Here is a 13,326-nt window from a genome sequence, read left to right on the forward strand (position 1 = left end):
GCATTTTTATAGATGACCAAGCAGCAAGAGAGAGAAACAGAAATTCCATTTAAAATAACAGTAAACAATATAAACTACTTGGGAGTCTACCTGCCAATGCAAACCCAGGAGCTATATGAACACAATAACGAAAGTTTTTCACGCAAAGAAAATTAGATATAAACAATTGAAAGAATATCAATTGCACTAGGATAGGCTGAGCTAATATAATAAAATGATAATTCTACCTAAATTAATTTACTTATTCAGTGCCATACCAATTAAACAACCAAAAATTATTTTATAGAACTAGAAAAAATAATAACAAAATTCATTTGGAAGAAAAATGGTCAAGAATATCAATGGAATTAATGAAAAATGCAAAGGAAGGTTGCATAGCCATACCAGATTTGAAACTGTATTATAAAGTGGTAATCATCAAAACTATTGGTATACTGGTTAAGAAATAGAGTGGTGGATAAGTAGAATAGGGTAAGTACATATGACATAGTAGTAAGTGACTATTATAATCTACTGTATGCCCTCCACATTGAGAAAAAAGAACTATGGAATCTGAACTCATAATGTTCCTATGTTTTTCTTGTGGTTTTTTTTGAGGATCTTCCCTTTTGTTCTTATTCTTCTTTCCCAACATGAATAATGCAGAAATATGTTTAATGTGATTGTACATGTATAACCTATATCAGATTGCTTTCTGTGTTGGAGAGGGGAGGGAAGGGAAGGAAGGAGAAAAATTTGGAACTCAAAATGTTAAAAAACCCACAAATGTTGAAAACTATCTTTATATGTAATTGGAAAATAACAAACATTTTTATGATAAAAAAGTAAAAAAGATAAACCCAAAGACTCCAGCTTCTGGGATAAGTACTGCTGGGAAAACTGGAAAACAGTATGTCAGAAACTAGGCATAGAGACCAATATCTTACAATATTTACCAATATAAGGTCAAAATGGGTAGATGATTTAGAAATAAAGGGTGATACCATAGGCATATTAGGAGAGAAAGGAATGGTTTTCTTCTCATATCTATGGAGAAGGGGAGAATTTATTACCAAATAAGAGTTAAAGAACTTTATGAAATGCAAAATGGATAATTTTGATTACATTCAATTAAAAAGGTTTTGCACAAACAAAACCAATGCAACCCAGATTAGAAGGAAAGCAGAAAGATGGGAAACAATTTTTACATTGTTTCTGATAAAGGCCTCATTTCTCAAATATATAGAGAACTGAATCAAATTTATAATAATATGTTATTGCCCAATTGAGGAATGGTCAAAGGACATGACCAGGCAGTTTTCAGATGAAGAAATTAAAGCTATCTATAGTCATATAAAAAGGTTCTAAATCACTATTGATTAAAGAAATTCACATTAAAATAACTCCCAGGTACCATCTCACACCTATCATATTGGCTAATATGACAAAAAAGGAAAGTGATAAATGTTGGAGAAGATTGGGAAAATTGGGACACAAATGCATTATTGGTGGAATTGTGAACTGACAACCATTCTGGAGAGCAATTTGGAACTATGCCCAAAGCACTATAAAACTATGTTTACCCTTTGACCCAGCAATGCTACTATTAGGTCTATATCACAAAGAGGTCATAATAAAGTGCAAAAGGACCCAAATATACAAAATATTTATAGCAACTCTCTTTGTGGTAACAAAGAATTGCAAATTGAAGGGATGCCCATAAATTGATGAATGGCTGAAGGATTTTTGGTATCTGAATATAATGGAATGCTATTGTGATGAGCAGGCAGATTTCAGAAAACCCTGAAAAGACTTGCATGAACTGATGCTGAATGAAGTGAGAAAAACCAGGACACTGTACACAGTAATAGCAACAGTATGCAATGATCACCTGCAATAGACTTAGTTCTTCTCAGTAATACAATGATCTAAGACAATACCAAAAGACTTATAACAGAAAATGTTCTCCACATACAGAGAAAGAATTGATTGGAGTCTTTTACACTTCATTTGTTGAGGGGGTTTTTGTTTGTTTTTTTCTTTCTTGTGTTTATTTTCCCTTTTTGTTATGATTCTTCTTTCACATCATGACTAGTGTGGAAATATATTTAACATGATTGTGTTATTTTGTATTGTGAGAATTGGAATGACACCCCCTGCTGGGAGGGACATTGTGAGCTCTGGCCTGAAAAGAAAGCATATGACTTGGCATTCATGTGTGACTTAGTGTCCAGAATTTACCACCTGTTAGTTGTGTCAATCAGTGCTACCAACCACTTAGCTTGGAGCTGTGTGTATGTGGACGGCCCTGTTTCCTGTTTCATAGGAGAAGGAGGGAAGAGCAAGGCTTTTTCAGTTCCTGACTTGGGCATGGTGGGAGGACAGATGCTGGGCTCTCTTAGAGATAGTTAGGTGAAGTTTGCTTTTCACCTCTCTCTCTATTTACTAACTTCTAATGCACATTAATAAATATTTAAAAGTCTAAACTCTTGCTAAAGCTTCTAATTTAAGGTGAACACTCATTAGATAGTAGATATCATAGCTAGAATTTTAGGGCCTTATAGTATATATGTGTAAACACATATACATACACACATATACATGCATGTGTATGTGTATTTACATGTATGTATATATACACACATATATACATGTACTCTGTGTGTGTGTATCCTATATCATATTACTTGCTGTCTTGAGGGTTAGGGAAGAGAAAGAAGGAGAAAAATTTGTAACTCAAAATCTTATAAAAATTAATACTGAAAATTCTTTACATGTAATTGGAAAAAAAAATACTATTAAGGGGGGGGGAAAGAGTGCTATCTTAATGCTAAAAAGAGATGATTTGAGACCTAAAGAGATATGTCATGAAAAATTCTTAGATAAGTATTAGGGCCCAGCAGCAAGCTAACTTTTCAAAACAGAGATAATAGCAATAACTAGTTATCATTTGAGTCAATATACAATATCACTTGATTCAAAGAATAAGGAAAGAGGGTTATCAAGTCAAAAAGAAAAAATAATTCAGACAATAGTACTGAAGGTAGTAAGTATAAAATTGGATTTTTTAAAGTAAATCATTGAGGAAAATCTTGTCAGTCTTAAAGAAATAGGCATTTTTGAAAGAGAGAGAGAGAGAGAGAGAGAGAGAGAGAGAGAGAGAGAGAGAGAGAGAGAGAGAGAGAGAGAGCTTGGCTAAGAAATGTTTTTTTATCCCTAGTCACCATTCTGCAAAACATTCCCCTCAAGTCTTTTTTGACCTGAAGAAAATCAATACCTTGCTCTACTGGGATTATAAATGTTCCCACAGAACTAGGGAACTTAGAAAGCATAACACTAGATTCCACTGAAACTACCACATGTCACCAGGAGTCTTGCCACTCAGTTCTTGTGCCTAGTCAGTCAATGACAATGATTTTGTTATGAAAGACCAAGCCATTACTAAAAGAGAAATCCCACTCTGATATTCCCCTTTCAAAGGTACATGAAGGAGAAGCGCCAAGGCAAGGCAAGCAGCTGAAGGAGTGGCTAGATGGGCCACCATGGCCCAGAGCCGCGGTCAGGGCCAGGAAGCTTAACAACTGAGTGTGGGTGCTGTTGGCCGGGCCTGAGGACTCTGCTTGAGGCTAGTCAGCAGCTTCAGGTGGATGAGCTATCCTTCACCTTTTTTGCTGGAATGTCACATCACTGAACATTCCCCCCATTTGCTTTATCTGGTTTCCTTCACAATTAAGAAAAGATGGGGAATAAACAAACAAATTGTTGTCCCAATTACTTCTCACAGTTTCTACCTGAAGAACACGCTGAGATTGATGGATTGTTTATTGCCAGAGCAGGGGGTTTGGAGATGATGTCCCTTGGAAAGAGCAAAAAATCTTCCCAATCCCTATCTCTTTGGAAATGTTAGAGGGTAACCTTAGGGATGCCTTGCCTGAGAAAATGACAGTCAGGCTCTATGAAGGAATGAGGAATATTGACCTGACAGGGACTAACCAGAGTCCTAGTGAATACATCACCAAAGAACAGTTTGTAATTTTGATGTTAGAGCTATTAAAAGGAAATGTAGGAGAGAAGAGCCACATAATCATGAAGATGGTACATGTACCTATTGAAAATGTGAAAGCAAGTCATATTCAAGAGTTTTCAGAGGATCTGATTACCTCTGTGGTACATGTGCTGTACTACAGAAATGAACTAAAAGGTTGGAATATGAAGAAGAGTGAAGATTTTACCTCTGGTGTAAAGGAATTGGCTACTCAACTGCTCTCAGCACTGAAACAAGAAATGAACCCAACACAGCAGAAGACCTATTGGGATTTTGATGGTAACAGGAATTGGACAAGTCCTCAAGAATGCCCCCCAGTTGAAGAGGCAGAAAGTTGGTCCTGTGACATTAGTTTGATTGAAGACTGGGTGCTGAAAATCCCCCAGATCTCCTCATTTTTAAATGTGATCATCTGGAGGGGTTTCCTGGTCTTGCATTCTCATGCACAGCTCGCCAGCTTCATCCCAGAGTATAAAGATTCAAAGTAATTGATGAGCCTCCTTAACATTCCTGCCATCATTTACATCAATTCCTTCCTGCCTACAAAACTACAGCATAGGGGGCACCTAGGTGGTGCAGTGGATAGAGCACTGGCCCTGGAGTCAGGAGTACCTGAGTTCAAATCCATCCTCAGACACTTAACACTTACTAGCTGTGTGATCCTGGGCAAGTCACTTAACCCCAATTGCCTCACAAAAACAAAAACAAAAAAACAAACAAAAAAACTACAGTATACCTGGAAACTGATTTTTTCCTCTCAGATTCATGGCTACAGCTTTGCAAAACTTTATGGGAATATTATAGACAAAGGTCCCTGCTTATTAGTGTTAAAGGACAGGGATGGCTATATCTTTGGTGGCTTTTCATCTCACTCCTGGGTGGTCAAGGGCCAATTTGAAGGGAATAGTAGGTCTTTCCTGTTTACTGTTTCCCCCAGCATTGCAGTGCACATATACAGTGGATACAATGATCATTATATGTATTTGAATTATGGACAACAAACTATACCAAATGGATTGGGCATGGGAGGTCAATTTGATTACTTTGGGCTTTGGATTGATTATGATTCTGGGAAAGGACACAGAAAAGGAAATCCTAGATGTTCTACTTATAATAGCCCTCAGCTATTAGCCAGGGAAAACTTTGAGTTGGATACCATAGAGGTATGGGCAGTTGGAGATTTCCCAAGTGAGAAGTCACCCCCTAAGAAGAATATTCTGGATGGTAACACTGAGGTGCACTGCTTATTAGAAATGATTGGGGAAAGTAGTCATAGTGAAGGACTTCGAGATCTATTTGAGGAAGAGGAAACAAAAGAATCAGGTGCCATTCTTGGCTGCATGTTCTTAATAACTGGGATCTGATCATCTTGGACTAAGATTTTATCCCACTCTATCTTAATTTCAGTATGTAACAGAAACTTTCACATTGAGCCATATCTTGTCTGGAATTGGTTAAGAAGGTTGTTGACTGGATGAGTAAAATGATACCTTTTGTGTTTCCTCTCTATAGCCTATGGTTATTTCATAAGTTTCTAATAGAAACTTTAATTATTCAAGTAATGAGGGAAAGTTCTCTCATAAATTGGCTATATTTAAGTGCTTAAGTATAAAATAAGTACTTTAGATGATGAGATTTGGGTATTTCAGCTAAAAATATTTGCCATCAATCTAAGCCTTCCAATCTTGGATAAGTGTAGCAAGCACAATTCACATTTCTAGAGTATCTTTACTCAGGAATAATGTCAAGATGGTTGATGTTACTAAACAAAATATTATAGAAGTCCATTCAGCCCCGGAACCTAAGAGAATACTAGCGCCTAAGGGACCTTAACATTCAGTGAGTCCAACCTTTGGTTTCCTTTATAATAAGAGCATATTAAGGATATTTTAACAATCCCTTCTTATGCCTCTTTTATTTTAATGTCTATCCTCATTTTTCAGATGGGAAAATTGGAAGCCTTCTCTAGAAGGGAAATGCCAGTGAGGCAAAATGCTGCCTTGTAATAAACTGGTAATGTAGCCATAGATGCAGATCAGTCTGATACCTTGCTATAACATGACCCACAGTGGCAGAGGGTCTGTTTTGTATTCTAACTAAGCCATTTAATTACTAGAAGCACCAATAGAACTTCTCTATAAGTTGGGTTCAGCTGTCACTATAGGCCCAAAACATAGTTCTGTACAGATGTCTATGTTCCTGAACTATGATGTCTGCCTTTCACCTACTCAGATTAAAAGATATATGAGGACCAAAGGATATGAATAGGTGGATTTAGAGGTAACAATACAAGCTATCAGTAGCCATATGGAAAAAATGCTCTAAATCACTATTAATTGGAGAAATATAAGTTAAAACAACTCTAAGGTTCTACTTCACACCCATTAGATTGACAAAATTGGCAGGGGGGAAGGAAATGACATACTGGAGAGTCAAGTAAACTGGAACTGATGGTGCCTCCCCTGTGAGCTGGCAATACTGCTACCCGGTCAGTAGTCCAAAGTGATCAAAGAGGAAAAGGACCCATATGTCTAAAAAGATAGCAGGTTTTTATTTGGTTTTGTTTTTGTGGTGGCAAAGAATTGGAAGCAGAGAGGGTATCCATCCATTGTGGAATGACTGAACAAATTATAGTATATGAATGTGATGGTTACTATTGTGTTGTAAGAAATAATGAAAGGAGTGGTTTCAGAGAAATCTGGGAAGACTTGTATGATTGATATGGAGTGAAGTGAGAAGAACCAGAAGAATAATTTGCACAATAATAAAAATATTGTGAAGATGAGCAATAACAACAACAAAAAGGGTAAATGAAGGGGCGGAGGAAAGGCAGTGAGCTCTCGAACTCATGACATGATCGCACCAGAAAACATCCAAATAATGCCATAGGACATTTCCTGGAACAGCAAAATCCACAGAAGAATGTGCTGAAATAATTTTCTGACCAAGGATGGCTTGGAAGGTAGGAAGGAGGGAGCTGCTATGCTGAGACAGGAGTGGAGCCCAACCCCACAGTCACCCTGACACAGATCCAGTCCCAGGAAGGCCTTGCCAAAGAAAAAGACCCCCAGAGCTTCTGAATCAGCTGAAGTGCCAGTGTACTTTGGAACTAAGCTCACAGTCTGGTGAGAAGGCTGAGCCCTTGGCAGGGGGAGACTACAGGGGTCTATTCTGGTGCTCAGGCAGAACTTGGGTTTTTCACCCCTGCTGGGAACCAGGAGGTAGGCTCGAGTAGCAGTGGCCCAGGTGGGGGAGGGGCACAGGCTCCTCTGAGCTGACAACCAAAACACACAAAGCTGGTAGATTAGCAAGTTGGTCTGGAGTCATTTACTGACAAGGGAACAGACCAGGCAAGTGAAGAACCTGATCCTCCTTGAATCATACTACATGGGACTTCTAAAGCTTTGGACAGTGCAGCCTGGAAACAGTGCCCCACTTTAAGGAGATAAAAGTCAAGTAAAAGCAAGGCAAGATGAGCAGACAGAAAAAGGTGAGGACCATAGAAAGTTTCTTCAGTGGCAAGGAAGATCGAGGTGCACCCTCAGAGGAAGATGTTAACATCAGGGTCCCTATATCTAAAGCTTCCAAGAAAAATATGAATTGGTCTCAGCCTATAGAGGGACTCAAAAAGGACTTTGAAGATGAAGTTAGAGAGGTAGAGGAAAAAATGGAAAGAGAAATGAGGGTGATGCAGAAAAGACATGAGAAAAAAGTCAATGACTTGAAAAGCTAAATTGGCCAAATGGAAAAGGAGGTACCAAAGCTCTCTGATGAAAAGAATTGCCTAAGAATTTGTTCAAACAAATGGAAGTTAGTGACTTTATGAAAAACCAAGACACAATAAAGCAAATCCAAATGAATAAAAAAAAGAGGGCAATGTGAAATATCTTCTTGGAATAACTGCTGACCTGGAAAATAGGTCCAGGAGAGATAATTTGAACATTGCTGCTCTGTCTGAAAACCATGATCAAGGAAAAAGCTTAGACATCATCTTCCAACAAATTGTCAGGGAAAACTTCCCTGATATTCTAGAATCAGAAGGTAAAATAGAAATTGAAAGAATCCACCAATCACTTCCTGAAAGAGATCACAAATGGAAAACTCCTAGGAATATTATAGCCAAATTCCAGAGCTCTCAGGTCAAGGAGAAAATATTGAAAGCTGCAAAAAAGAAAGAATTCAAGTACTGTGACGCCCCAGTCAGGATAGCACAAGATTTAGCAGCTTCTACATTAAAGGACTGAACCAGAGGGCATGGAATATGATATTCCAGAGGGCAAAGGAATTGGGATTACAACCAAGAATCACATATCCAGCAAAACTGTGTGTAATCTTTCAGAGGAAAAAAGCAAATGAATTAATTTCTGACTCTTCAACATGGAGCAGATGGGAATTTCAGGAGCATCAAAACTTCTAACCAAAAGAAAAAAAACAGTTTATTTGTGGAGCAGTTATGTGATCCTGGGCATATCACTTACCTTCCATGAACCACAATGTTCCTTGAAGTGTGGCCAGGGGTAAGAAGCTGTAGGATATAACCACATAGTTTTGGGGGAATCATGCACAATGTAATTTAGTTACAGTATATCTTTTATGTAGGGAAGTAAAAGGAGATGTGTGTGTGTGTGTGTGTGTGTGTGTGTGTGTGTGTGTGTGTATAATACTAAAGTCAACTTACAAGATGCAAAAATAAGTTCTCATCATTTGCCAGAGTCAAGGGAACATTGATAAAGCTGTCTGACATCTCTAAGAAGTTATTAATCAGCAGCAAATTGAGTATACTCCTTTGTATCACTTCTGCTCAGAGATTACTAAGGAGCAAATAGTATGAAAGGCCTGAATCAGGACTGGCCTTCCAATGAACACAGCTTATGGCCTGGGTCCCAACAAAGGAACCATTTCATTTAATAACTCCTTTAGGGACCACTTATAGCATGAAACATTGGACAGTTTTCCCAATTGTCTGCCACTCAGAATGGAGAATCTTTTCACAGAGTAGTATACGTTCAGGGTGAAACCTGCTTAAAACTGAGTTGGTAGTCCTCATTGTACTCTATGTTCTTGCAGGATATTCTCAGAGTAGAGATGCTATGACATCTATTTTGCTTCATAGCTATATCTGCTTTTGTGTCTGAGGAAGAAACTCAAAGGTTCAGAAACATGGAAGAATATTATTCAAAGGTAAATATGAATGATCTTGTCAAGATTCCTATGATAGATACTTAGAGAAATAAAAATTATGAACCCAACATTTTTAATATTTATACTGACCACATAAATATTTTCACGTCAACAAGTATTTGTTTCAAATTACATTATTTTTATAGAACTATAAACATCTTATCAATAAACACAATTAAATAAACCCAAATAAAAAAGCCAAAATCAATTTACATCACTGGGTTTAATTTCAGATCTTTCAGAAACAGATGGTTGGAAAAGTATTTTAAAAATTTTCTTGTTTCTCTTTTTCATAACTTCCCTAGATTCAGTATGATAAATTTATCCATTGTTCTGTGTTAGGAAGCTTATGTCTTGGGACTCAGGACATCTAGATATGATATTGAATTCCTCACTAATTCCTCTAGACAAATCATTGTCTTTCTGGGTCTGTTTCCTCAAATGTAAAATGAGGCAGTTAAACTAGATTCTGTCTAGTTCCAAATCTATGATTCTGTGAACCTTGAGCACCCACCCCTCCCCCAATTGCCATCTAGCTGTCATTTGAAGACCATTAATTATGGGGAAATCACTACATACAAAAGCAGCTCTTTCATTTTTGGAAAGCTTGGTAAGGAAAATTTTCCTCATATTACTAGCATAAAATATTTTATAAGGGTAGTTTTATAAGGGTAGATAATGAAATGGCATGTAGAATAAATCCACTTGTTCCTTGAAAATAGAAAAAAAAAAAAAACCACTCAGGACATTCCCTAAAGGAAAAAAGCACAAGAAGATCATCTCATTTGAGAATATTGTGGACAGTTTTAGCTTATCTTTCAAGCATGATGAATTAAGAGGAAAAAAAGAAATAATTTTACATCGAACCCCCCCATAGAAAATTGCCTAAGGTAATGTGGGAAATAAAACATTGCTTCTTTTGCTTCTGCTTTTTCATTGCTTGTATTGATCTATAACTTCATTTGTTTATATTTTTTCCAGTATTACTAATAACAATGAGATTGTAATTTGGCAAACTATGGAAATGGAAATTGCTATAGTCTCTGTTACAATCACTCAGTATTAGTGTTTTTCACAGAAAGTAATTTGAAGTTTATACAGGTTGGGTAGTATGTCCTTTCAGTCAAAAGTCTATTTATTTTTTAATATCCTATTTAGATTGGAAATCATTTTAAAAGAAACAAAGTTGGGAAATAAAATCCTTGTTCATTTTATGCATTTAATAATGGATTTTAAAATTTATCTGGTCAGCTTTTTTTTTCTTATTCATAGCACAATTATAAACTCACATTATCAATTATAGAGACAATGTTAATTTGATTACAGAGCTGGTCTCTGGATCAGAAAATTGTGTGCCTCTGACATATAGCTCTCTGAAGGGCAGACAATGCCCATCAAAACTGGTAGAAGAAATTCTTTTACTGGGAATTCTCTATGCTAATGAATTCAAATGCCTAGTCCCATCTATTAAGGGTAGATTTCAACCTGTAGAGTGATCATAAGAAAAGGAAGAAATAGTTCAAATGCTGAAAACTTAATAAAAAAAGATTTCTTAGTAAATTTAAAAGTGAAATTTGATGTGTTTTTGAACCACTCAGAAATTATTGTTTTTAATCATAAAGTTAGTAACCACCAACAAAAATAAGTGCTGAAATATATAATTTTCTTTTAATCTTATTATACATGATACTGTAGAGAGGCAATGTAGAAGGCTTTTTTTTTTTATCAGAATGACCTGGTTCAAGTTCTAACACATCTGACCTTGTTCATGAGCTTCATGTTCTAGAAAATGATTGATATTTCCCACTGTTCAATATATATTTGTTTTCTGTGCATTTCTTTACATATATCTATTGAACCCAGTTTCTTCAGGAGTCTTCTCAATTCTAAAACTTTGTCCTGTATTTTTTGCTTAAATAACTAAAGTTTCTTGGTTGAAATGTCCTATTCATTCATTTCTATCCAATTTCTAATAATCAGTAATTATTCCTTCATAAATGTAGTTGCTATATAATTAGGTGGGTCAAAAGTCATGAAGGGGTTTCAATATTTAATAACTCTGTTGTTTTTAATTTACAACACCATAGCATTATATAGAGTATGTGTAGGAAATGAATTTATATCATGAGTGAAAATCAAATCTCATAAAAGAAAGAAAAAATAATTTTCTAAAAGTTATCAAAACATTAGACCCCTTCATGACTTTTGGCTTACCATGTAGTAATCTTTTTGAACTCTCCATCGATTTTAGAAATGGACCTTGAGATGGTTCATGGCATCCTTTGCCTCTGCCACCATCAATTCATTACTTTTTTGTAAATTTGGGTGGGTAAAAAGGAAAATTTAGTGGCCACACCTGAAATCTGTAAGTCCATTAAATAATACTGCCTTGTTTGGGTTTTAAGAGGTGGCTATAGAAATTACAGAGGGATATAACTGCACCCTGGGAAATTTATTCAAAAGAGAGAGAGTCTGTGTACTCTGTATATACATTTATTTTGTCCTCTAGAATAAATTCTCACTTCAATTCTGAAATAGAAGTATAAGGTTTTTTCCCTGCTGAAAAATTTTCCCCAAAGTGATGTCAGCTATTAATTGAATAAATCCTAATTTTTATAAGGACCAAAAAGACTTAAAAGGAGTTATGGTTCTTCACATCATAGAATAATCATGAGGATACTGCTTTTTCTCTTCCATTATAAATTAAGAGATGTCAAACTGACTAAATCTTATTTCATCTTTGCAGCAGGGTTGTATAGTATCAAGTCATAGGATACAATAGCCTCCAAATATTAAAAAAGAGTATTGCTGCAAGCAGTTGAGAGGTGCATCATGGGTGTGGTGCAGGATGCAATACAATAAAATGAGGAATAAAAATAGACTTAGAGTAAAAGGTGTCATCAAAGAAATGTATGCTTTAAACAGGAGATGAGCTAATTATGCCTTGAGGGTGAGAAATAATTGATAGCCTCTGTGCTGCACCAAAATGCTTGTGATAGAAAAAGATAAAGTAATCCTCTGTGCTTAATTTAAGTGAATGAGTGAATGAATGAAGCAGGATTTCATTAAGCACCCAAAATTTGCCAAACACCAAGCTAAGTGTTTAATATACAAATAGAAAAGTGAGATAGTCACTATTACTTGAGGAACTCCATTCTCTTTGGAGGAGACAAAGGCACAGATGCATGACAGATAGAATGGCACAGAAGTCCTAAGAGTGCAATTGCAGTGAATCTTATGAGGGCCAGAAGTCCCTAAGAGTATATTGGCAGGTCAGCTGTCATTGACTAGAAGGTCTACACAGAAAGTAAAAAAAAAAACATGGATAATGTACAAGAATCAGCAGGAAGACAGGAATGGATGGGCTGTATATAATCTGAAATAATGTGATACAGATCCATATGAGCATCTCCAATGCCTAGAACTACACCATATAGATAATATAGGGTGGGCCAAAAGTCACAAAGGGGATCTGATGTTTTAATAACTTTTGGAAAGTTTTTTTTATTATTTATGAGATTTGATTTTTCACACAAAATATAAATTCATTTCCTATATATACTATATATGATGCTATGGTATTGTATATTAAAAACAAAACAGAAAGGAGTTATGAAACCAGTTCATAACTTTTAGCCCACCCTGCAGCTGTTAAATAAATGTTTATTGAATTGCAAATATTAGACATGTTGAAGAGAGATGTTTGCTTAAAGTTAAATTGAAAGAATTCATCTTTGCCCATGACACTATAACCAGTGTTACTACGTTTGCAGAGTTAGAAGACATTCTGTTGAAGACTGGAGCCCAACATGATGTAAATAAGTCTCCAGGAGAAATGTTAAAGCTTTGATCAATGTTATGGTTACATGATTTGATAGATCACCCTTTTACCCCTGTTTTGTCTACAAAGCATCTGTGAACAAAAGGAAAAATGTGTTAGTAAATATAAAAATTAAAAAGGAATGAAGGGGGGGCAGCTAGATGGCACAGTGGTTAAAGCACCGGCCCTGGATTCAGGAGTACCTGAGTTCAAATCCGGCCTCAGACACTTGACACTTACTAGCTGTGTGACCCTGGGCAAGTCACTTAACCCCCATTGCCTAAAAAAAAAAAAAAAAAAG

At 36.2% G+C, this 13,326-nt stretch overlaps 1 protein-coding gene across 1 annotated transcript; it reads left to right on the forward strand.

The window, feature by feature from the left end:
* The first annotated feature begins 3,718 nt into the window (after nt 1-3,718).
* Nucleotides 3,719-5,388, forward strand: LOC122738241 (MTOR-associated protein MEAK7-like). Its single transcript, XM_043980297.1, is given in 3 exon segments — nt 3,719-3,851; nt 3,854-4,579; nt 4,754-5,388. Coding segments are annotated over 3 exon segments (1,494 nt in total).
* Nucleotides 5,389-13,326: the final 7,938 nt, after the last annotated feature.

This window comes from Dromiciops gliroides, chromosome 2, assembly GCF_019393635.1.
Source record: "Dromiciops gliroides isolate mDroGli1 chromosome 2, mDroGli1.pri, whole genome shotgun sequence".
Classification (NCBI taxonomy): Eukaryota; Metazoa; Chordata; class Mammalia; order Microbiotheria; family Microbiotheriidae; genus Dromiciops; species Dromiciops gliroides.